We start from the raw sequence: 25,406 nt of genomic DNA, 5'->3' as shown, positions 1-25,406 counted from the left end.
GAGGACATTAAGTAGGCATCTGATCACTGCCACTGTGGAATGAGCATATAAATTAGCGCATTAATTTGTACCATAGTTGACGAATTTAAAGTCCATCATCATAAGAACATGAGGTGAACCCGAACTCGAAGGTGCGGATCCATGTATTGCTCTTGACCCGGGCAAGATCCGACCCGGAATACTGGGCCGGGCTTCTTGTCGTGTGTAATTGTCTCTAGAAGGTTCTTCGCTAAGTCGCCAGTTCCGTAAAGATACATATATCGTCGGTAGACTAATGCCATGGTTCCGTCGCCTGGTCACATCCCGCCTCTACCCTCACCGTCTTTGAATCCGAGCTCCAGCACAAGGTATCTTTCCCTTAAACTAGGGTTTCCATTGCTTCTTCTTTTCCTCTCTTTCCGTTTAAGAAATCTGGATGTTCTAGGATCCGATTGCTTACCCGATCTAACACGACCAGATATGGTATCCTTCTTAGGGTTTGTGGTTATGGTCGATCATTGTTGATGCGATGTGTTGTTGTTCTTTGTTCTTTGTGTGATTTGTGAGTCGGATGGAGGAAGAACAATGCGATGCGTTACTTTGCTCTTTCGATGCCCCTTTCTATCTCGTGCTTATTGTGTTTGATGCGAATGTATTAGACTAGCTTGTAGGATTTATTGACGGTGGCTATTGTTTGAATGTGATCTTTAGACACGATGGCTTCTGGTTTGCCTACTGAGTTTCTTTTAGGGTGCATTGGCTGTTCTTCCTTAACTATTATATACGTAGCTCTTGTTTTCTATTTTCATGTAAGACTAAGATTTAGAGATACAATGATCTAGTGATGCTAGTTAAACGCACACATATTTTGAGAATAACTGTCCATCATCCCCATTCTCTAGAATGAAGCCTGAGTTAATTTGAGAGCTGTGTGGTAAACGCGTATACATTCTTAAAGAATTTGGGACCTGTTGTGTGAAATTTATAGCTTTTTAATACTACAAATACATGACATGGCACTTTTACTTGTTAAAATCAACTGAATTCAAAAGCCTGCAAGAAACTTCCATCATGGTGTTACTAGAGGTAGAGAGGTAGGAAGAAAGATGGAGAACTAAAAAGGATTTTGAAATTAAGGGATAAAAACACTCTTGATTCGGCTTACTAGGAAGGCTGTGCTCCTCTGGTGGGCTGTTGATTGTGAATGGATTTTCCAAGAGTTAAAGTGTCGCATTATTGCGACATGAAGCTCTTGCTTTTCTAGAGAACTTTGCTTTTTCTCATGCAGAATGATAAGATAAAATATATTTCAATTCTTGGCAACTTAGCTAATGTAAGGAGAAGTATCTAGCCCATGATATTGAGGTGGCATCTGTGACCTTTATGCTGAGGTATTGCCTTCATGGAAACTCTGTATGGATCTACACTAATCAAAGGATTATAGACTCTTATGTCTTCACTTAGGAGTTGCTCTACAATGGTAGAGCTGGTCAAGAACTTTGATCTCCTTAATTGTAAGCTTTTAAAAGCTATTTTCTGTGCAAAAACAAGTGTATGTCAAAACTAAGACTAAAGGAAATACATTGATCTCTTTTTTTCAAGTGTTCCTAAATAAAATAGAGCAACATAGTTACAACAAAATAGATCAAATAATGACCTGAGATCAAGTTCTAATTAGTTTATGGATTGAGATAATAATATATTACAATTCAGGAACTAATGGACACAGCAGAAACATAAAACAGCAAATCGAAGAGGATGTCTAAGACCAGCAATAAATTTGATCAGGGTGTTCAACTGACAGCTTTTTGCTTCTTATCGGAAAGCTAATAGTCTTTGAGAAGGCTACAAATTTCTATTTATATTAAATATTTTTTAAAATTAGTTTTAAATTATGCCTAGTTCACGGGCAGCCCAACAATCCCGGGCCGATCTGGATATGTCAACATGTTATTAGGTCCTTATTGTCACTGTTCATGTGGATTTCATCTTCAATTCTAGGAAATGGTTATAATGTTCATTGCATAAAATGGATAGAGTATTCCAATAATTTGTTTAACTATGAAAATAAGCTTAACATGTATATGCAACAATGACATGCTTAAACTGCCACCTAGTTCTGTTAGAATATTTTCTTGTTTCCTTTTGGCAGGAAAAAAAGTATCTGTTTGCTATATTTCTCTTGTCAATTGTTGTCTTTTGCCTTTTTTCTTATCTTGTATTATTTCAAGTCAACATTTATGTTGAGCCAAAAGGTTTCTCTACCGTTTACCAAATGATAGCTTTAAATACTTACTGCACTCAGTTTACATGTGGAAATATAGTCATGGTAGGAACATGGATTATGCATCAATTTATTTAATTTTTCACTTGATATATAAAAACAAAAATAACTTCTTGCAAGGTAGGTAAAGCTATGGGCAATCCAATTGATCCCGGGATATTCCATCCTTGCAACTTGGTGGTCTCTTCTTTCTGTCCCTACCTCCCAAAGAATTTTTTTAAAAAATATATGTAATTTCTTAATCAGGGACTAGAGGAGTTGATAGAGTTTCCTCTGTAGGATGAGGAATACAACTTATCCTTGCCTTATTGGCAAGTTTATGAGCTAAGAAATTCGTTTGTCTGTCGATATGAATCCAGTCTAAGACATTGACCTCCTTAGCTATCATGTGAATATCCTTACAAATGTTATACAAGAACCCAGGAGTAGAATTTGATTGGTTGAGGATGAGATTTATTTCTAGTGTATCAGACTTGTCAACAAGATTCTACAGGTTCATTGATTGCAAGTGCTGCAGGCTTGATGTGAGTTACTGCTGGTGGCAATCTCGACCCCATCTAAGTTTAAAGACAGGAGAGTAAAATGAGTATGAACCATCACAAAAAATGAGAGCTTGTAGGTTCCCTGGAGTATGGAGAAGTTTGTGGGGGAGGTAGGGGACATGATTTCTCTCTGGAGGGAAGGTTGACATCGTTGAAGAGTGACAAGACTTTAAACTATAGAGAGGATTGTTGGATTCGATGATTTGAGTATTTAGAATGGCAAGGTGAGCATTATGACTCAAGTGAGTTCTTTCCTTCAAGCAAGAATCAGTGGGACAGTCATTCAAGAATTTGAAGGTGCATGTTTGGATTAAAAAATATTCCAGGTTGCGACATGCTGAAGGGTCTGCGCACTCTAGAAAAGCTAGTACTACAGGCCTCCCAGTCGCATATGATCAAATTCACAAGAGCATACTGAATTATGATGGCTCACGCTAGAAATAGTTGTTGGCTCTAAACACGCACGGAAACAACAGAACCTTAGAGCAAGTGATAGAAGGTGGTGAAAGTGAGAACACCTTGCTATTATGATGATCTTTATCGATTAGCCCAAGTAGTAACTTAAAAAATGGGTAAGGGTTAGTAATTTAAGATTAAGCTGAATATATATATATATATATATATATATATATATATATATATATATATATATATATATATATAGAGAGAGAGAGAGAGAGAGAGAGAGAGAGAGAGAGAGAGAGAGAGAACACATTTGACAGAGTTATCCTGATTCTACTAGTTAAGGTGCCTAGCCCCTTGTACAGAAATGCCAACTTGAATGGTGGGTTATCTTGATCCTAGAAGTCTTGCGAATATGCATCGCCCCTTGCACAGTAATACCAACAGGAATGGTGGGTCAGGTTCTTGTTTGTAGGGAACCTGGACAAGGGTTGCTGGCCAATTGAAGTTTTATAATGATGTTTCTATAGTATAGGATCTCCTTTAGCTGTATCATTTTTATCTATTCTCTTATCTGCAACATGGATATATGTTCAGATATAGATGTGTAATCTGGATTCTTCCCCACATCTCATGACTATCCAGTTGCATTGATCAACTTGTGGGCGATTCTAGAGTTGAAATGGTGGGGTATTTAACTCTATAAATCAATTTAAATCGGTTTTCTGTGTCTATTTCAGACCCATATCTTTATCTCAGTTGAGCAGAATTTTCTTGATATGGATGCAACGTTGGGAATCCGTTAAGGTCTGGATATTTTGCAAAGTTGGATGTAGATTAATTAAAGCCATGATATGAGAATATGTTTAGAAATATCATCATTACAAATTAGTTCTTTGTGATTTGGATTCTGCATATATTTATATATTGGCGCAATATATATTTATATATTGGAACAACCTTTTTCGACTTGGTTCCATTTGATTTTTCTGAACTTTTCAATTAACTTTGAATAAATTTTTACATGATTGTTTATGGAATATAATTACACGGTAATTGTTTTTAACAACATGGGAAACGTATTGCCTTTAACCGATTTGGTTGGAGTAACGATCGATTTTCATTGAATCCTACAATAGTGGAGTCAGAACGGGTTAAGAGTGAGAGCTCAACACAGTTATCACCCCATTAAGAGTAGAGGTTACATTGTATAGTTGTCCTTCATAGCTGGCTATAGTAATTCCCACACCTGGCCCCATGTCTTTGCTTATTAGTTAAGACCATCAACGGTCCTGGAATTCGTATCAACTTCCGCGTAGATATGAAGCATACGAGGACAGCCTCCTGGCATGCCGGAGCATCCACCAATTTCAGACCATCCACTATCTGGGATGCACGGAGCTCATATGTGTCCCACCACACCAGGTGTGTTAGAGTCCAGATTTCTGGAATTATTCACCCAATCTGAGATATATTTACCGGATAAACAATATAAGTGGTGAAGTTGAAATTTGATCTGTTTGCAGAAGCCACAGCTCAAAATATCTTCTAATAAAACACTCGCTATTTATCGTTCGAAGGCGCACGGCCATTCCAACACGTAAATGAAGTCTCTCACGAATGGTTACGGGCCACGGCATCGCGCATGCATGACCGCAGATGGTAAGCACGCGACACCTGGTGGGGCGAAATAGGTAACTGGAGCAGAAGCGTCGGCAATACCGACTCGAAGATGCGATGCATGCACACTGAAGGCCACTCTTGGAAGATGTGAAAGCGTGGTGGGAGCTGATGGCCAACGTCCCGCCTCAACGTGACGCGTCGCATCATTCGCAGTGCCACCAAGATAAGAAGGTGAAGCCACTCTTTCATCTCAAATAATAAAAGGACATAAAAAAACAGAGAGAAAAATAAAGACAAAAAAATAGTAGGGGATGTAATTCCCAAGACCCAATCAACTTGATTTCTGATACTAAGAAGAGGGGATAATATGCCAAGAAGATTCCACAGAAGTAGACCATCCCCCCATCTTTTGAACGGAGAAGACGGGGAAGAAGGAATCCTAGTGGTGGAAAACGCTGCTACAAAACTAAACAATTGTAGTTGACTGACCCCACGTAGATTCTCGTTCAGCACGTAATGTGTTGGTGGACTCCTTGTCATATCCCTCGGGGAATATTACTTCGTACAAACCAAAGTTCGAATTCAACAACTGTCGCATATAGGAACATGTGTTCTTACATGTTATGGAACCAACCTTTAAGCTTGGATGTAAGTTGGCTGGCAGGTATTTTCGTCCTCTTTTCATATGGAAATGACTAATAACTTTAAGATGCAATAGATGGGAAGTTATCCTGGCAACCTTTGATTGTCGAATGCCCGAAACCAATCTGAATTCTTTCATCCATGAATGTTTGAGGACTCCATCGAAGTAAGAAAACACAAAAAAAGGGAATCTAATCGACCTTTACGTATCAAGGTTTGCCGCCACGCTGGAAACCAAAGGAGAAGGGCATTTTCGGTAATTTCGTATTACTTTATTCTTCTTCGGAGGGGCCCGCTTCATGACTACACCTCCCGTCGTTTCCTACGCGGCGCCCATCCCTTACGTTCGGCTCACTGCTTCCAATGACTGCCGTGCTTTTAACCTTCACTCGGTCTCCTCACCATTAACTTTTGCCTAAGCAATCGTGAAGAGTACGTCAACCGCCCCTGCTCGAAAGCAGAGGAGAGGACGCGTCAACTGTCCTAAACCGAATCGGATCGTTTGGCTAACCAAACCGATCGTATATGAATTAGTGAATGCGAATTCCAATTACTAATATTATTAATGTTATACGTTTGGTTGTTTCGGACCCCTTGCGTCTCACGCTTTGCTTTCCTTTTGTCCTATAAATGCCGGGAAGTGGAAGCCTTTGCAAGGCTTGAAGAGACGCCTCCCCAAAAACACTTCCGAGCTTCTCTTTCCCCTCTCTCTCCTCCCACCTGCAACGAAACTGCTTTGCCACCTGAGCCAGTGAAGAGATCGGGGTTTGCCATGGTGGGAACGTCGTGCTCCTCATCGTCCTCTTGCGCTTCGTTCGGCTCCTTCGACGCGGACGCCGCGGCCGCCAAGCGTTCCCCCACCGCCGCCACCATCAAGTTCCTCTGCAGCTACGGCGGCAAGATCCTCCCCCGGTACCCCGACGGCAAGCTCCGCTACATCGGCGGCGACACCCGTGTGCTGGCTGTCGACCGTTCCGTCCCCTTCTCAGGTATACTTGATCCGTTCCTCGTATTGATTTCCATCGTGAAATTCGATTTTACCGGAGGACAAGAGGTCATAGATTGATGGGGTTCTTGGCTGATGAACAGAGCTGCAGGAGAAGATGAGGGAGATGTGCGGGTGGGGCGCGGTCAGCCTCCGCTGCCAGCTGCCGACGGAGGACCTTGACGCGCTCGTGTCGGTCAAGTCCGACGAGGACCTCGCCAACATCATGGAGGAGTACGATCTCGCTGGCCGCGAGAAGATCCGGGCCTTCTTGTTCCCCCCATCGTCCAAACCGAGAAGCCCCACCCACCCAGCGGCTACGGCCACGGCGCTGCCCAGCGGCCGGCCCTGGATACTCTCCGAGAAACGCTGCATCCACCAGATCTCTGATCCGATGAGGTATCCTGGCCGGTACGGTAAGTCCGGCGCCATATCCTCAGGAGATATACGTTACCGTGCCCATCACCACCATCCCCAACATCACCACCATCACCATCATCTCCATGGCCACCATGCGATTCCAAAGCCGTGCAACTATCTCGTGCATCAAGGAAGCCAGTGGCAGTAGTAGTACCACCGCCACCAAGGAGAAGAACTCGAGGTAAAACAGAAGAACCGAAACGGAGCTCCGTTCACCTGTAACCGGGAGTAGACTGTATCGAATCTCTCTTGCTTTTAATACAAAAATAAATCTAAAAAAGAAAATAAACCTCCCAACAATTAAACTCTTAAATAACCGAAAAGGGTTTTCTTCATCCTCCTCGTCTGTGGCCTGCCGTCTTCTCTGGGCTTTTCCTCTCCCTCGTGTGTGTGATTTCTTAGTGTTTCCACCTCTCCGTTCGTGTCACACGTGAGTCGCAGGTGTCTTCGTTAGGACTCCGTTCGTGGTCTTCCACTCTTTTAGGTTTGCGTTATTTCTACTTTTGCTTTTTCTTGGTCGTGTCCGTTAACGTGCCGTTTCTTCTCTTTCTGTTGAAATGTTTTTTATATTTATTTCGTCCTTTTTTTTTTTCTGGATTTGTGGCTATTACTCATTCAATCGCTTTGTCTCTGTTCGCAGGTTGCTTCGTGGTGCGGTGAACCGCTTCATCGCGGGACCATGTATTTTTGTTGGCACCCGCAATCGATGCGCCGGACACAACGAGTTCATACATCACATCTACTTGGACATACCGAAACACAAAAAGACGTTTATTTTCATCTTAAAATGATAGTAAACGAATTCTTTTAATTTATATCACTATAATTTATCAAATACTGCTTTATATATCATCCATACGATCAATAATTTTTTTTCCTGTTTTCAGAGACAAAAATAGCTCTTATTTTATAGAAAAACAATGCTGATAAATATTTTAAAGTGTTTTTTAGATTCTTAATTTACTTGGAAATTGGCCAGGATTGAGCAGGTCTGCCGCTTACTCTGGCTTTATCCGTGTGGTCAAAGCCTGTGAGTGTGACCTTTGATCCAACTATTTTTATTAAAATTATGTAAAATTTTGAAAAGCTCGATTAACTAATAATTTTTAGAGACATTAGTATATGATTTTTTAAATATAATAGATAGCAACATTTTTGCATTCAAAATTTTTATTTGATTGCTTCCCGAACCTACTCGAGTCAACGACGCCAATTTTTGTGTTTTTAATATGAGTCAATAATTATTGAATACAATAAATTTGTAAGATATTAGTTGGTAGAGGTACCCAAGAGAATGGCAATGGAAACTTATGGACCGTGTGATTGTACTGAGGAGGAGGTTGGCTTGACTATTTCATCGGTAGGGTAGTAACGCTGTCGCTGTTATGAATGGTGAACACGCCATTTGTTGAATTTGGAAGAAATATTTGTTCATATTAATTTTGTTTTCTTGTGATAATTTATCACAACAAATATATGCCCAAATGGTATGGTACCTATTAATTATATTTGTGGTAAACAAACAATAACGACATATTGATCACTTCAATTTTCATGGGATATATGCTCGTCATCAGTCTGCCCTTTTCTGTCAGATACCCCCTTCTTCTTCTTGTTCCTGTTCCTTTCCATTAAGTCAAGGGAAAGGCTAATTGATCAAGATGGCAGGGAGATGATGAACCACACACAGGATTTGACGCAACATTTACCAGTCAGATGTAGCATAAGGCTGCTGACATCAATCCGACCTGAGAACAGGGCAAGAAGCGATTCTGATGCTGACAATGGAGGCTGCCCCCCTTGGATAACCACGACACGTCGCCCTGATCTATTGCAGATGGGGAACATAACGTAAATGATGACCACGACAAGAATTATTCCACGAGTTTTATCACCTTCATCTGATGTCTTCTTGAATGCACGATAGATCGTCACCTTCCCCCATCCATGGTGATGAACATGGACTTCATTCGTATAGAGACTCAAACTGGGCCTCGAAAGAGAACCCACGGAGTTGGCCCATCCGTGATGGCCGGCCGAGCACTCAAATTTGGACGTCGATCCGACGCCGCGAGACGGAAGGACTTCCCCCCTCGTCTTAATCGCCCTATAACGCAACATGACACGTGGATAGATCATGTACCTTAATCCCGCACTCCATCAACAGACCGCCATAGCCCACCGAATCGGATCCTCCAGTGGGCAACTCATAAAAAGGTAAGAAGATCCAAACCCGCCCCCGTCCGCCGCCAACTCCTCCCTGACACGCAACACGCCCATCGCACCACTCCCACGTGGACACATCACACCCTCCTCCACTGCCTCCCACCATCGGAATCTTGCACGTATTTTAAAGAACTCCAAGCCCCGAGTTGAACCTTGTCGCGTGGCTCCGCATAATTGCCCACTTATATACTGCCATTATTGGATCTTTTAGCAGAGTGTCCCCAATAATGCACGCTTTAGTTACGCATCATCCCAATATTAAACGGGTGTAACTTGTGGCCATACGAGCTGTCCTATTTCTATCTAAGGAAAACGACATTGATACGAGCTCATGTGGACGTCCACATCCACATACCCTATTGCTTGTAATTCAAATGTGGCTCACCGTCAGAGACATGTTGGTGCTCTTATCGATCCACGCTTATCCTTGTCCGCGCCCGGGGGAGGTGTACCGCAATTCGTTCGAGGGTTCCAGATGGCAGGGTGGTCCCGTTATCGACACGGATTAGTTCACGGGTCGAGGCGCCACTGATGCGCACCAGCGAATTCCACTTATCACCCCAATGCCTCGGTGGCGCCCACGGTTACCGCATCGCGATGGAAACCGGACCCCACATCCTTTTTCTCCCGTGCGCAAATAAATGCACGTAAAGGGAAAGGAGCTTCGCGTTCCGTAAGCCGAACGCCCATCGCCTCCGGCTCTCTTCGCCGAACTTGGAAGGCCCATATTGGATCCATTGCCACACCCTCTCTTCCTCTTCGAGAAGAAGGAAAGGCGGTGGGTTCTTCCGCGAGATCTGTGTCTCCCGCGAGATCTGGACAGCCAGAGGAGGCTTGGAAAGGGGAGGGAGGGAGGAAGAAGGAAGGACTCGACAGAGGAAGCACGCCAACCGAGGGTTGCTGCATGTCAGATCGTGGCAACGGTATTGGCCACTACTACGGCGGATTCGGTGAGCTTGCCAACCCTCTGCAATGGCCACAACTGAGGAAAAAGCGACGCCTTGCTGTTCTCCCAGCCTCCTGCCTCCCAAGGCCAGCGGCGCCAAGGGAGGAGCGCCTCGGAGCGAGGCGGCGGTCGGGGAATGGATCGCGGCGGCGGATCCAAAGCGGCCTGCCTCGGCAGCGACGGCCATGAGCCCGCTCGTCCCCGTCGAGGACGTCAAGGACCCTCCCGCCAAGGCTTCCCTTCCGGGTACCGATCCTGCGTCCTCGTTCACCTTTCTTGATCTTGTTTCGTGATATGACTTTTAGATCTGATATTGTCGGTGTTATGTCTACTTTAAATTTCTGCCACGTTATTCATCGGAGAGAAAAAAACCTTGGAAATTAAAGGATAAATGGCAAAACTACGTTCATTTTAATCGGGAGGATTGCACGTACTTGCCCCAATATGTGGATCAGATTGACGACAAGACATAAATATAGAACGGACAGTTTCAGACATTTGCTATGTTTGTTAGAAAAATAGTTTGTTAAGGCATCTTATTTTTTTACCGAGATGTATGCGGTATGGGCTGCAAGATCATATGTTTGACAAACAAGGAGATCAATGGAATAAGATATTATGATGATCTAGTGACATGATAATTTATGATTACAATTCTTCCCCACAAATTCTTCCCAATTACACGAATGCCTTCTTGTGGATATATCTGTTTGAAATCTTGCATGTTGCATGTAGTAGGTTATTGGCACCCCAAATGACTAATGGGACTTTAAAATTAGATGTGCTCCAATTTGAATATGTTATGTGATGTTGGCCCATTTCGTAGTTCTCTGTACCGGTATTCAAGGTTCGTCATACCGCAACATACTACCTGGTATGTGCGGTATATACCGGTCCGATAGGGGACCGATACGAACAATATATATTGATTTCTTGGTATATCCCATCGTATTGTATATCTATATGTTGGTGCGGTTTAGTACGTACTATACCTACAGCCAGTCGATATGTCGGTATGGACCGGTAAGACGAACCGTGTCGATATTAATGTTTTTCTTTTCCGTCTATGCTAAACGTGTTCGTTATCTGATAGGGCACACAGCACTTTCAAAATCTCTGTTCTGTTTTCATTGTTACTGATAGGTAAGAATGCTTACTGGATACACTTCGTCTTAGGTGGTTCTCCTTGATCCAAGGAAACAAACAAATATAAATTAGTTGGATTTAGTCCTAGTGTTGTGCTTATGAAATATGTCTGCACTTTCTTAAATGAGTTAGTGGTCTTTCTGGATGCTTCTTGCTACACGTTATTATCTTTTTTATTTCTTGCAAAAGAAAGAAGAAGAAATCGTTGATATTCTTTTTGCTTTAGTTTGATGCTTGTTGGTGTTCAAATATCAATTTATTTTCCTGATTAAACACATCTTATTAGTCATCATAATCACTGTTCAGGTCTGGTGGATAGACTAGCAGGAGGAAGAGGGGAAAAATATGGTTAGAGATTCGGAATAGGAGGCAAAGGCAATTCGGTGGCCAAGAGCAATAAGTTGAGCCTTTAGCACAAGAGAGAAGACGAGAAATGTAGGTTAGAGGCGGAATCAAGTACATAGGAGGGGAGCAATGATCCGATAGAATAAAAAACTATTTCTTTTTTTTATCTGGGAGTGGTTCCCTTCATTTTCATTGCATATAGTAAGTCCACATCAATATCAAAAGAAACATATTCCCTATATCTTACCGATTGTACAAGCAAACCATGGTTTGTTTTGAAACGATAGAGTGAGTGGCATGAGTTGTATGAATTATCTAACAAATAGATAGGCAGTTAAGGTAGGTTCAAGTATGCAATTAAAAAAATTGATGAATTTGAATAATATGCACAAAAGTTCAGATGTGCTACATATGTAAATACAAATTGCATATTTGTAATGGACATTTTTGAAGTCTATTATAATTGGGCCATCTTATAAGCATGTCGGTTAGGCAAATTATAACAACATTTTGATGGTACTTTTGGATCAACTCAATTAGTATCCTTGCAATCAACATATTATGGAATGGTCCTTTACTCTGAAGTTGATGGGATAAATATCTGTCACCTTTGAATAAGCCAATAAGGTGGACAACAAGTGCACAATCTTAAACTGATGATGCCCCTCTTTTAGTGCCTTAGTGCTTGTCATTTATCCACTGATCACCTTTTAACTAACATCTACTTTTGCTCTGCAGATCTTAGTGTGTTATCCATAAATGAGAAATATTCTATTTTCCTTAATTCTTTGTTTTCGGCAGTTTTAAGCCACTTTTATTGTTCATTTGTTTTCGTCCTTTGTGCTGGGTTATCTGCTCTCTAAACTTTTCTTGTCCTCTTATTTCGGTGAAGTTTAGTAAATATGGTTGTGTGGATACATCTTGTTTTGATTGATTCTGACATTTGATGTTTAATTTAAGGCATCCCCATGATGATGAGGGCTCAGACAAGGCACCCCCTGGATCCATTGTCTGCTGCTGAAATCTCTGTTGCAGTAGCAACTGTTAGGTCTGCTGGTGCAACTCCGGAGGTTGGCTATTTTATACTATATATATGCTTCCATTACTATTTTACTAACCATGTTCTTTAATTTGATAGAGAGTGGTTATTTGAATTGACTTCACTATGCTTCCTTCACAGGTCAGAGATAGTATGCGGTTTGTTGAAGTAGTTCTTTTGGAGCCAGAGAAAAATATTGTGGCATTAGCTGATGCCTACTTTTTCCCCCCTTTCCAACCATCACTACTTCCCAGAACAAAGGGTGGTCCTGTCATCCTGAGTAAGCTTCCACCCAGGAGGGCAAGGCTTGTTGTCTATAACAAAAAGTCAAATGAGACAAGCATCTGGATAGTTGAGCTGTCTGAAGTACATGCAGCAACTCGTGGTGGTCATCACAGGGGAAAAGTGATCTCCTCTGAAGTTGTTCCTGATGTACAGCCTCCTATGGTATGTGCTTCATACTTCTAGAAAAGTTAATGGCTATATAATGCATCTTTAGAAATAAATATTGGAAAATATTCTTGGCTCTGTTATGAAATCTTTGTTCCGCCCAAGCACTAATTTTCAGATTCCTTCAAATTTGTTTCCAATCAGAAGTAGAACGTTCATTAAATTTACTGTGCATAATGTAATGAGCTTGTATGTAGTGTTACATTGGCATAAACATCATGGTCAGATTTGGATGCACGTTTTCTTATCTGATTCTTTGAAAGCAAATAACATAACATATGAGCCATGATTTCTGTAATTATCATTACTGACCCTGACTTAGTTACTGAGAATGTTGAAAAAGAGTGGTTTCTAAGGTGGTTTTGCCTTCTTTGCAATAAAATATTGTCTGTGCCATTGCTTACTACCAATTTGCTCATAATAATAAGATGTCGATGTCAGTTTTGCTTTCAAATCACAAATGTCAGTAAAATGTCTTATTTGATGTGTATCTCAAAGAGTGCAACACTAATCATCTATGCCTTCCCTGGAATTGGGAAAAGTTTGAAGTAAAGTAATTCTCCAGATGTTTACATTTCGTAAAAGTTCTGTAAAATCATTAGTTGAATGTAATTCGTCTCATTCTAGAACTTCTTTTCCACAAGCATTGTCAATGATTTTGGTCTGAAAGTAAGTGTTTGTTCTTATATTTTGATCCTCTTATTTGTCAACCGTAGGATGCTATAGAATATGCGGAGTGTGAAGCTGCTGTTAAAAACTATCCTCCATTCATAGAGGCAATGAGAAAGAGAGGAGTAGATGATATGGATCTTGTAATGGTAGATGCTTGGTAAGCAATACTCGTGACATTTCTCAAGTAATCATACTTGTGGTTGTTGTTCCTTGTTAAATTCTGTACTATGACCTTCATATTCTTCAGGTGTGCTGGTTACCACAGTGATGCTGATGCTCCCAGCCGCAGGCTTGCAAAACCACTCATTTTTTGTCGGACAGAGAGTGACTGCCCTGTGGAGAATGGTTATGCACGTCCTGTTGAAGGCATCTATATTCTTGTTGACATGCAAAACAATCTGATAATTGAGTTCGAAGATAGAAAATTGGTCCCTCTGCCTCCAGCTGATCCATTGAGAAACTATACACCTGGAGAAACTCGTGGAGGTGTTGACAGAAGTGATATAAAGCCTCTGCATATTCTTCAGCCTGAAGGTCCAAGTTTTCGTATAAATGGTTATTTTGTGGAGTGGCAAAAGGTATTTATTACTTCAGTACTCTTTTTTATCTCTCTACATCTGATACCTTATTAACTCATGACCCATGAGGTGTAATTGTTCTGCATTGCTGTTGCACAGTGGAGCTTCCGTATTGGTTTCACCCCAAGGGAGGGCTTAGTAATACACTCTGTGGCATACATTGATGGCAGTCGGGGACGGAGACCTGTGGCACATAGGTTGAGTTTTGTTGAGATGGTAGTTCCCTATGGAGATCCAAATGAACCACATTATCGTAAGAATGCATTTGATGCTGGTGAAGATGGCCTCGGGAAAAATGCTCACTCTCTTAAAAGGGTAACATATGCTATTCTGACAAATTTGGATTTACATTCTCACTCATCATCTCTTCTTCTTTATATATTATATTAATTGTCCAAAAACCATTTGTGATCCAGGGTTGTGACTGCCTGGGCTACATCAAATACTTCGATGCTCATTTTACAAATTATACTGGTGGTATAGAGACTATTGAAAATTGTGTTTGTTTGCATGAGGAGGATCATGGAATCTTATGGAAGCATCAAGATTGGCGAACGGGCTTAGCAGAAGTTAGGAGATCAAGAAGGCTAACCGTGTCCTTCATATGCACAGTTGCTAACTATGAATATGGGTTTTTCTGGCACTTCTATCAGGTAAATTGAGAAAAATGGCATTTTGTATGTCAAGTGTCTGACATATAGCTTTTCTCTACTATGGATTTTTCTTGAGCGGTTTAATTCATGTTTTACGTTGAAAAGGCACATGCATTTGAAGGTTTATTCATGATTTACTATACATAGCTGCCTTGGTTTCTTTTAATACTTATAAACTAATTGTTGCTATAATTGGAATAATACTCCCAGATAATTATCCATACTGTACCGGTAGCATATTTTTCGGCCTTATAATTGATCACCTTTCTTCCCATCATTAGCATTGCATCGAGAAATTTCTAGTTCTTGCGGCTGTTCCACCTTATAGTATATTTTTCGGCCTTAAAATTGATCACCTTTCTTCCCATCATTAGCATTGCATGGAGAAATTTCTAGTTTTTGCAGCTGTTCCACCTTTTTCTCTCCATACCTGAATGTTGACATTTTAGAAGAAAGATATAAGTAATCAGATTTTGTGTATCTGTTCTCTTTAACGCCAGTGGTTACATGAGTAGTCAATTGTATTGCCATTTCATTTATTTTGCATATGAGAATCAGACTGAAAAGATGATGATAATATTTACATGAGCTATTAAGACTAAGATATAAGGAGAAAGATTATGTATATTTCTTTATGAAGTGGACAAGCTTCATGTTAGAGATAAGTCGAATCAATTTTAGTCATGGAGTGTATGTCAGATTTTCATTATGTGATGCTGGTTGGTGATTATTTACGGTGACCATATAAGTGAGTATGTCTCCGACAATATTTTTAGTTGTTGAGATGATCCTTTTGTGGATGGTTCCTGAAAGTGACCAAAGTATGATCAATTGCTATGTAGATGGATGTAACATTCTCTGTTAGGGTACCATTGTACTCTAACTAGTCTAACTTGAAAGTTGGAAGTATTGGAACCAGGAGACTGTTTAGACTTTTAAGTAGAGTCAACTTTCTTTGAGGCAGTCTATGTGTTTTTTTGTTGGGTGGGGAGAGTTATACTACTATTATAAATATAATGCCCAATCGCGTGACCTACAATACCTGTCCTTTTTTCCCTTGGTTCTCTTTCTTATACCCTGTTTCTCTCTGTGGTTTCTTTTTACAAAAGACCTATTGCTATTTGCTCATTAAAATCTGTCAGATATGTTCTTAAATTGTTCAGAACCATTTATTATTGCCACTGAAGAACCTTTTTAAGTTCCCAATAAAAAGCTTCTTCAACTGTTGATGAGAGACAGTCAGGACCTATCTTCTTGTATCTATCTGAAATCCTTTGTAGTGCTTCTCCATACCTTCTTTAGCAATTTCATCTACATCTTTTGTTGGAACATCTTTAATTTATGTAAAATCTGTATAGATATTCCTTTCTCAGTCTTAACAAATTCAATATATGACCTTGAACTTTCACAAGCTATTCAATATTGACCTTGAACTCCCATCTCACACTTTGCTGCCCATTTTATAATGTGTTGTCAATGTTGTTGTGACAGATGCAGTTCATTACACTATGTCTATTCCATTTTGATGTTGAAGAATCAAATTGCCTCTAACAAAACTGGAGCTTCTTATAGGTTCAGGATGGGAAAAGGAATGTGTTGGAATTTCTAGTTCTATTCTTGATGTCAGATGTGATTAAAGCAAAACACCAAATGATTGGTTGGCTTCTTTTTTCTGGATGTTCTGTACTAGTGTCTATGTATTTAGTGCTAATGTGTATAGAGAGGGAAAAGAGTTCATCAGGTACTGTTTTGGGCAGTAAGCAGTTGTTTAAAGACTCCCTTAATAGTACAATATCTGGATGCATATTACTTGATTTCATGATCATGTTATTAGCTATTCTGATGATGAAACCATGATATCAGGTTTTAGAAACTGTTTGAGATGAAACAGGGGAACCTAATTTAATTCTATTCTGAAATATGGTGCACGACAGCAAAGAGATTCTGCTTTTATAAGGATGCATAAGTGCAGACAGGTTGTACTTTTATAACTTTTTTCATTTTCTAGCCAGAACAAGGTACATTACTGTTTTAATAACATTAGGTTTGGGGAGTTGTTGCAATTTTTAAGCCCTGGAAACTTAGGCTGTTTTTCTGTTATTAACATCACCTTGCTGGATTTTTGGTTTCTACAACTTCGCTTGGCACTTGTCAATTGGATGCAGGATGGTAAGATTGAAGCAGAAGTAAAATTGACTGGAATTCTCAGCTTAGGAGCATTGCAACCTGGTGAATCAAGAAAATATGGTACAACCATCGCTCCAGGCTTATATGCGCCAGTTCATCAACATTTCTTTGTTGCTCGCATGGACATGGCTGTTGATTGTAAACCTACCGAAGCCTTCAATCAGGTATTATTTCTTTTTCTTGAGCTTCTTTCATGTGCAGCTTGGACTCCTATTACTTGTGATTTTTTTTTCTTTCCTTGTTGTCCTTACTATTAAGTTTTGCTACCTTCTTCTTAGATATCTATCAAGAACTGTCTATAGCCATGCTAAAACCAGGCAGAATTTTTGTACTGGTGTTTGGCATGATGCTATGCGAAGGGCCTAAATCAAGTTGGTAGAAGCCCATGCAAGAATAGTTCAGCAAGTTGTTGCTGTTTGCCAGAGTAGAAGCCCATAATTCATGTGTTATATATATATATATATATATATATATATATATATATATATATATATATATATATATATATATATTTGTATGTGTTTATGCATATTAGGGTTTGCCTTTTCGAGTGTTGGACCCATTTCGGTAGTCTGCTGGAACAGTGCCTACTCGTCTATATTGGTGTACTGACGCATAGTATGCCGGTACGTATTGACACATAGTATTACTAGAAATTATATCAACTGTCTGAGCTCAAAGATATGAAAAGAGCTCATTGTGTAAGGTAAGAAGCAACTAGGACCATATATGTCATTAGTTAACAAAATCAATAATATAGTCACATTCTTCTTTCGTATCCTGAATGGTCCAACTCGAATCCTTGGAAGAAGTATGCAAAGTACTCCGAGTACGAGAATCAATTGGTGTATCCACATTTGATCTTTCATAAGAACCCCTAGTGATTATATACATGAATAAACAGCAAAGGATGAGCTATTAAATTTCACCTGAACTTTTTTATTCTTAATGATTTATTGTAGAGACACAAAGGATGTTCTTCTGAGAAGGGTATATTTGCCTACTTTTTCAGTAAAGAAGAATTATATTATGTGGATATAATTACTTAGTTTTGTCCATTCATTCACATAGACTTACTTAGTTTTCTTCATATGACTTTATAGTGTGCGATTAAAAGCTACCTAAATTAGAAGCTAGGTTTGATCACTGTTTATGCACTGTATAACTATTTCACTTGTCAAGCAATAAAAATAATTGAAACTTGAGAATATGTTCTTATATATTGGATTTACTGATATAAAATAAAATTATTAAATTATTATTCCATAGCAAGTACTGACCAAATACATCTTTACTTGGCAAGTCTTTTTAATTAATTTCTGATGGGAAAAGTATATGTTTTTGTGACAGTGCTATGTTTTTTGCCTTATAGGTGATTGAGGTAAATGCCAAGGTAGAAGATCCAGGTCAAAATAATGTTCATAACAATGCTTTTTATGCTGAAGAAAAGCTTCTCAAGTCAGAGCTGGAAGCTATGCGTGATTGTGATCCTTTCTCTGCACGTCACTGGATTGTGAGTACTATACTGTCTTTACTGCAAGCACATAATTTGCTCACTAAAGTGTAACTTCTCAAATTTAACTTTGTTGTGTACCTTTGAGCATCTTGAATTTTAATTTGGAATAAAGACATTTCCATTAAAAGAGTATTTTACCATATGATCATCCATTTGCTTACATCTAATTACAGTATAGCTTACATTGTTAATTTAAGATAGGAATTATTACTTTAACCACTGACTTCGATAGTTTGAGTTGATCAATAGTATGTAATCATGTTGCATACAAAAATCACTGAGACAATCTATTATCATATTTCAGGTAAGGAACACAAGGACTGTAAATCGGACAGGTCAACCTACAGGTTATAAGCTCATGCCTGGTCTGAATTGCCTCCCATTAGCTGGTCCAGAGGCAAAATTCTTGAGAAGAGCTGCATTTTTAAAGCATAATCTATGGGTTACACCTTACAGTCGGGATGAGATGTACCCTGGAGGAGAGTTTCCCAATCAGAATCCCCGCATAAATGAGGGATTAGTGACATGGGTTAAGAAGAACAGGTCCCTTGAGGAAGCTGACATTGTTCTATGGTTAGTTTCCCGGCTAATGGTCATACGAGAAACAATTTCTTTCTCCATATATGAATTGGCTTTCTATTTCCTTTAGTTTCAATGCATAATAAATCTGTATATAGATCTTACATCACCTTACATTCTTCAAGATAGTGTTCTTTCTTAATCATATAATCCTAAACAATAATTACAGATTCAAGTAGTTTTTTTGTTTGTGTTTGATTCTTCATGATGCTTGTCGGTTCTTTTCTTATTGATTGGCTTGAATTGCAGGTACGTATTTGGAATCACACACATACCCAGGTTGGAAGATTGGCCTGTCATGCCTGTGGATCGGATTGGCTTTATGCTCATGGTAATGTTGCTCTAGTTCTGTGATTCCTTTTTGTTCTCAGATATGTATTGTTGATCTCTTAATCATGCTCATCAATTTGATACTTGTTATTTGACTGAAAAATGACTAAGCAAGTTTAGAAGCGCTCTAATTTTCCAAGAAAACATAGATTTTGCTCATCACTTTTTGCATTTATCTTCTAATATCTGTCAGTTATATAATGTTTTTTCTTAAATTTTGTTGCCATTAATGAACTTTTAATAGAATGTCCTGGTACATCTTATTGAAGTGGTTTGAAGATTGTATGTCAGATAGGAGTTAATAGGGCAACTCATTCTACGTTTGAAGTTGAGGGACCTAGATGTCTTAATTTAACTCGTGCGCATGTTTGAGTCAAGATAGGTGCAAATATACAGTTTGCTGTATCGATAGGCCCAATGGTAATGGCTGATCTTTTCACCCTATGTCAGAAATTGGTTGGAACCGACTAGAATCAATCAAACTCAAGCAGAATTTAGCTGCTTTTAAGTCGATTCTAGATGATTTAATAGCCTCCAAAGAAGAAAGAGAAGATAAGTGTTAAGTAAAGGGGGAGAAGATTGAAGCCAATACGGATGAAAGAATGAAAACTTGTGACCATAATTATATGAAACAGAGGAGGAGACACTGCAGCAATAGTATTCGTCATCTAAAATCATTGTGCAATTTTCATCGTCTAAAAAGTAAAACAAAGAGAGGAAAATATTTGGAAACCAAAGTCCAATAAATAGTAACGCCTAACCTTAGGAAAGGAAATAGACATGGCATAACATGGAAGGGAGATAATATGATACTCGTGACTAATCTCAAATTTCATGAGGATATTATTTGAAGTGAATTCCAGACACATTCTACATCATTCTGGTATTGTATTGTATCTTCCTTGCTGTTCGGAAGGTAGGCTTGCTCATGGTTTAGTGCAAATTTGTTGTTCTAGATAACTGAGTAACTCTAAAGAAACATAAATTTTCTTTTTAATAAATTCATGGATCAGTGAAGTCCTAATTTATCTCCCATCATCCTGTGCTCGCATGATAGCTCGTGGTGGCACCGTAGTTATTGGAATTATATTCTACGATAGATTTAAACCTTGCATCCAATATTGACCTTTGTTTCTACCGTATGTAGCACTTGCCAAGATTATTTGCTTGCAGGTTCAGTTGTCATATATATATATATATATAGACAGATAGATAGATAGATAGATAAGAGTAAATGGTTGACATTTTCTGTTGACTTTGCAGCCGCATGGCTTCTTTAACTGCTCCCCAGCAGTGGACGTGCCACCGAGTGCTAATGAAATAGACAAGGATGGTGGATCGCCCAAGTTGATCCAGAACGGACTGCTCGCTAAGCTTTGAGAGGGAGGGATGTAAAAGCTGAACATCTAATATATCAATATGTTAAATAAAGCATCACCGGTGAGACCTTGTTGCTAGTGATTCTATGTTTGCAGTGTGCTAGATTGTGACTTGGATTAAGTTTGATCGTCGTGCGGTACCCTTTCCCCTTGTTTGGAAATTGCTTCTCTTAATCTTCTTTGTCTTGAAGTCATATGAATGTTGATCTTTTCCTTCTTTATCTTTTATTTGTCTCTATATATATATATATATTTTGCTTCGTGATACTGTTGATCTGTTCTATTGATATATGTTTTACTTGGTGATACATAAATACATATGTGATAAAATAGACATACAGGAAATAATAGAATTATTTTTATTATTGAGAAAAAAAGGAAACGATGGACTCCACCGGTGGCTGCTACGTTACCACAACGAGATTGGATGGAAACATTCATTCACTATTACAATACAAACTTTTATCTGCTACTTCTCTTTCCACTTCCACCTCGCCATTACCGTCTTCGTCCCCATTATGCGCATCATCAGATGCAGCTCGTTCCATTCTTCGCTCGTCAACTTCATCTCCTCCAACACCATCGCCAGTTTCTACTACTCCTGCAGTCTTCTTCTCTTCTCCGGACGCTTCTTCGGGAGGGCGCTCATCCTCGAGCGTTCCGTCACCCACGGCAACAGCCACTTCTCCTTCTTTCGTCTCCTCCGATCTGTCTTCTTCCAGCATGTCGTTTCCCTCACCGCCGTTCTCCGGTTGGACGAAGAGGCAGCGCATTAGCTTCTCGGTGCAGGCGAAGCTGGTGAGGTAAACGGTAGACGGGACAGAGAGAGCGAGAGCGAGCGCGAAGAAGAGGGCCAAGGAAGGGATCACGACCGGCGCGAAGGCGACGATGACAGCAGCCGCCGCGGCCTTCTTGACGAGAGACTGTCCCCGCCACGGGAGCTTCGCATCGGCTGCCACGGCGGGAGTTTGAGATGGGTTTGGTTCCATGGGAAGAAGCTCAGGGGATGGGGCGGGTGGAGGAGAGTAGGGCTAGTGGGGGAGTATATAGTGGCGGAAGGGAGCGTCGGTGCTGACAGTGGACATCGGAGAAGCAGCGTGCTCATTCGATCTCCTCGGGACTCGTAGCGTCAGAAAAGGCTTCTTGGGCTTGTTGCTTTAAGATGTGTGCTCATATGATAGGTAGATGAGGAGGTGGGTGGCAGGATTAGGCAGACAGTGGCGGTGTTTTTTTTTATAATTTATCAAAATTATAATTTTTTTTACCCAAAAATATCTCTTTATAAAATAAAAAATATATATATATATTTTTTTTTTCTATAGTGAAGGTCTTCGATATAATAATCCCACTTTTTGATCTGGTGTTTGTCTTACGAAGTTGATGATGCTCGTATTTTGATTGAGTTTTATAGTTCTTTTTACGGACAAATTCGAACTTATGTGCGGTCTATCTATCATAGAAGGAAAAATTATTCAAGGACACGGTCTAACTTAGAACACGTAAGAACTTTCGTGATTGGAGAGCGATCAAGAAAACGTTAAGCATCTCAAATCCTTGGAACTTTGGATGACACATGAAGCTCCGTGTCTAGAAATGATTCATCACATAGTTTTACAATAATATCGTAGGAACAATTGTGCATAAGAAACTAAACTATCTTAGATATTCTAATATATTATGAAGGACTTAGTTACTTTTATCTAAGTCATGTGGTGAGTATTCAATCATAGAAGGTGTCTTTAAAAGAGAAAATGAGTTAGATGAAGTGCTTAGCTCGAGATCTTACAAGCAGTCATTTTAGTATAAATAATAAAAATTACAAACATAGACTTTATAAACTCTAAGTACGACAGTATAAATAATAAAAATTACAAACATAGACTTTATAAACTCTAAATAGTCGTACGATACGAGGTCCAAAGTAGTTTGCCGTAACCAAAAGTCTACACAAGTGCCCATATAAAAATGTCATATGATACTGTCCCAAAGGATATGTGCACGTAGGTGTTGTGCTGATTGTCACTTCATACTACTTTATGAACCTAGAAACCCCTAAAATGATTGTTAGATGGCTTATTTTTACGTAGTTTTATCTCTACGAAGACTATACACAACCTACATTTACAAGATTAAAATTATCACAAAAGCCAACTAAAATGAGGTTACCAAGTCTACTACAAGGCCTTTACATATTGTGTAAAGCATGAACAAAATTAAAAGATATAATCATACACAAACATTATATCGAACACCCTATGTACATATTTACTCATGACATCCTCCCTCACTTATTCCTTTGACGTCTCCATTCAAGCCTTCGATATTGCATATCCTCACCTTTGTTGAATCTTTATTCTTCTTTTCTTGTTGTAATATGTTTCTTGGTTTCCAACTGCTCTTTGTTACTATTGTTGAGTAGTTGAACTTTGATCTGCTAATGCTGCTTCAACTCGTCAATGACTTTTGACTCTAGTGTAGGATTATTCCTATAGATCCCTCAAGATGAAGGAAATAACATTTCTTATTATGTGCTAATATCTCGCTTGTATAGTGTCTTTTGAATTAGGTGAATGTCTATTAGAGCTTTAACGAGTATCACCTCACAAAATTTAAAGTTTATGAAGTTTTTCCTCTATAAAATTTACCTATCAATTTCTCTTTTACATAATTGTCACCTCCAAGTAGGTTTAGATCACTTCTATTTTTTATTAATATTTAATTAAAAAATTAAGTGAAAATATATTCTTAGTAGAATCGATCACAATTGGTGAGGATTTGACAATTCTTGTCTTTCACTAAGTTTTTTTGATATATATTTAAATATGTACAAAGCTCCTCTGCTATATAGTTAAGAGAACTGGGTACTCGGTTCTACTCATTTTCTTAAGAGTTGAAAAGACAAATGTTATTTGACTTCACCCCTCTCCCTTGAGGGTTGCATTTCATACATTAAGCTGGTTACTAGCCTTTGTCTACTCTTTACCCACACTTCTGAAGTACTCAAAGTGTTTGCACTCCTTATTTTGAGTTAGCTACTATAATTCACTTCACCATTAGCATCCAACTTTTGGAATGTAAAAAGTTTTGCCCGAAAAGAGTAAAATTTTACCCCAACTAGGAATAAGTCACAGATAATTTATAATCACTATTGTGTGGATGTGTATTTCTTTTTATTAGAGGTTTATAACTATATATAGGTGACAAAATCACTATATACAATACAAACTCTATCATTTTGTTTAGTAAATTAGTATATTTTATTTTAAAGATTGTTTATACTCTTATAAATAAAAGTAAAAGAATTAGAAAGTAACATCTTGCTTTAGTCATGCATGTAGTGTTAGAAAACCTTAGGTAGCATCACATGTACAACGGAAGAACATAAAATAAAATAGGTTTCTAAAGATTCAATATCATATCATTGTGTAAAGATTAATGCGTAAAATCGAAAAATCGCGTATCACATGTGAGATGATTTACTTAGGGGAGATCGTATATCCCTGAAAATATATATCTAGATGCGTATATGAAGGAGGTCAGATGTTCTCCTCTCTAACGGTGATTTACATGATAGATAGCGCAATGATGCTCCTCCTTTCGCAACGCGATCTTTCCTCTTCTTTGCGCACCATAAGACTAAACTTTTCTTATTATCCACACGCCCCAAATAGGGCTATCGGCCGAAGGGGAGAGGGAGGGAGGAGAATAAGAGGTGGCAGACAAAAGAAGTCTAGTCTATAACCCTTTGATTCCCTTATATTTATAAAGATACATGTCAACTTAACCCTTATGGATCTTACTATATTAGGTACTGGATCTCTATCCGACTACCCTAGCCATTTGAATTAATAGATCTCTATCCAATAATCACTATGATCTTATTAGATCTCACTTAAAGGATCCAATAATACATTGACTTACTGGAAATCTAATAAGATGGGTTCGACGGATATCTCATATTCAAACTTTTACTCATCGCAACATTTACCATAAATCTGTGAACCTCTAGACCCAATATCAAGTTGGTTGTAAGTCGCATATATCAGAACTCATTCTGATTCAGTGAATTATTATCTCCATAATAATTCACTCGACTCATTAATTATGGACTTATTAGGCCACTACGCTATAGTCCCTATACGATAAGAGGGATCTAATTCATTGGATCTGTCTATTCTCAGTTATCATGTATATATAGTCTTTCATCAATCTAATATCCTAGAGATTATATATCAGACATGATGCTGTAAGACATATATAGAATCTATTCGAGTCGTTTGGCCGACCAAAACATACATACAAAATTATCCATCCCACGACAAGATGTTTTCCAAGCCGCTCTTAAATCATTAGCCGACCACACTTTACTACAATTCGTTATTTTCTATGAAATGATTAGTTCCTGCAACAATGTTTCTTCTGCGGTGATCGGATTGGATGGATAATTTTGCTAAGAAATGTTTAGCTGTTCAAAGGAATGATT

At 39.0% G+C, this 25,406-nt stretch overlaps 3 protein-coding genes and 1 long non-coding RNA gene across 5 annotated transcripts; 3 read left to right on the top strand and 1 right to left on the bottom strand.

Annotated features, from left to right (window-relative positions):
• Nucleotides 1-131: 131 nt before the first annotated feature.
• On the top strand, nt 132-6,103 carry LOC135639681 (uncharacterized). Of its 2 annotated transcripts, none has more exons than XR_010497006.1 (3): nt 132-347; nt 2,388-4,632; nt 4,734-6,103. It is a non-coding gene; the product is annotated as an uncharacterized LOC135639681 (long non-coding RNA). The 2 variants fall into 2 exon arrangements; XR_010497005.1 differs by having other exon boundaries at nt 2,384-4,632.
• Nucleotides 6,104-6,113: 10 nt separating this feature from the next.
• On the top strand, nt 6,114-8,777 carry LOC135586421 (uncharacterized). Its single transcript, XM_065153544.1, has 3 exons — nt 6,114-6,461; nt 6,562-7,058; nt 7,518-8,777. Exons 1-2 carry the CDS (start codon nt 6,245-6,247, stop codon nt 7,023-7,025), a joined length of 681 nt encoding a protein of 226 aa, XP_065009616.1. The 5' UTR covers nt 6,114-6,244; the 3' UTR covers nt 7,026-7,058; nt 7,518-8,777.
• A 929-nt stretch (nt 8,778-9,706) lies between these two features.
• LOC103987137 (amine oxidase [copper-containing] zeta, peroxisomal) lies at nt 9,707-21,144 on the top strand. Its single transcript, XM_009405346.3, has 12 exons — nt 9,707-10,295; nt 12,501-12,610; nt 12,721-13,026; nt 13,746-13,858; nt 13,949-14,279; nt 14,379-14,594; nt 14,696-14,932; nt 17,098-17,283; nt 18,492-18,632; nt 18,940-19,208; nt 19,464-19,545; nt 20,808-21,144. The coding sequence occupies exons 1-12, from the start codon at nt 10,076-10,078 to the stop codon at nt 20,922-20,924; spliced, it is 2,328 nt and encodes a 775-aa protein (XP_009403621.1). The 5' UTR covers nt 9,707-10,075; the 3' UTR covers nt 20,925-21,144.
• Nucleotides 21,145-21,360: 216 nt separating this feature from the next.
• LOC135640759 (uncharacterized) lies at nt 21,361-21,912 on the bottom strand. The gene has a single exon (XM_065155495.1). The coding sequence runs from the start codon at nt 21,910-21,912 to the stop codon at nt 21,361-21,363; it is 552 nt and encodes a 183-aa protein (XP_065011567.1).
• Between the last annotated feature and the right edge of the window lie 3,494 nt (nt 21,913-25,406).

The sequence above is a fragment of the Musa acuminata genome, chromosome BXJ3-6 (assembly GCF_036884655.1).
Source record: "Musa acuminata AAA Group cultivar baxijiao chromosome BXJ3-6, Cavendish_Baxijiao_AAA, whole genome shotgun sequence".
NCBI classification, from domain to species: Eukaryota; Viridiplantae; Streptophyta; class Magnoliopsida; order Zingiberales; family Musaceae; genus Musa; species Musa acuminata.
The sequence above is the reverse complement of the archived record's forward strand: the minus strand, read 5'-3'. Positions and strand labels throughout refer to the sequence as shown.

What these genes read in the sequence shown, in the direction of transcription:
- LOC135640759 (XM_065155495.1), bottom strand. Translation starts at nt 21,912, where the DNA reads ATGGAACCAAACCCATCTCAAACTCCCGCCGTGGCAGCCGATGCGAAG.
- LOC103987137 (XM_009405346.3), top strand. Translation starts at nt 10,076, where the DNA reads ATGGCCACAACTGAGGAAAAAGCGACGCCTTGCTGTTCTCCCAGCCTC. An exon ending in TTTTCTGGCACTTCTATCAG is followed by an intron (nt 14,933 to 17,097) that starts GTAAATTGAGAA and finishes AATTGGATGCAG; the next exon opens with GATGGTAAGATTGAAGCAGA. An exon ending in GGATTGGCTTTATGCTCATG is followed by an intron (nt 19,546 to 20,807) that starts GTAATGTTGCTC and finishes TTGACTTTGCAG; the next exon opens with CCGCATGGCTTCTTTAACTG.
- LOC135586421 (XM_065153544.1), top strand. Translation starts at nt 6,245, where the DNA reads ATGGTGGGAACGTCGTGCTCCTCATCGTCCTCTTGCGCTTCGTTCGGC. An exon ending in CCGTTCCGTCCCCTTCTCAG is followed by an intron (nt 6,462 to 6,561) that starts GTATACTTGATC and finishes GCTGATGAACAG; the next exon opens with AGCTGCAGGAGAAGATGAGG.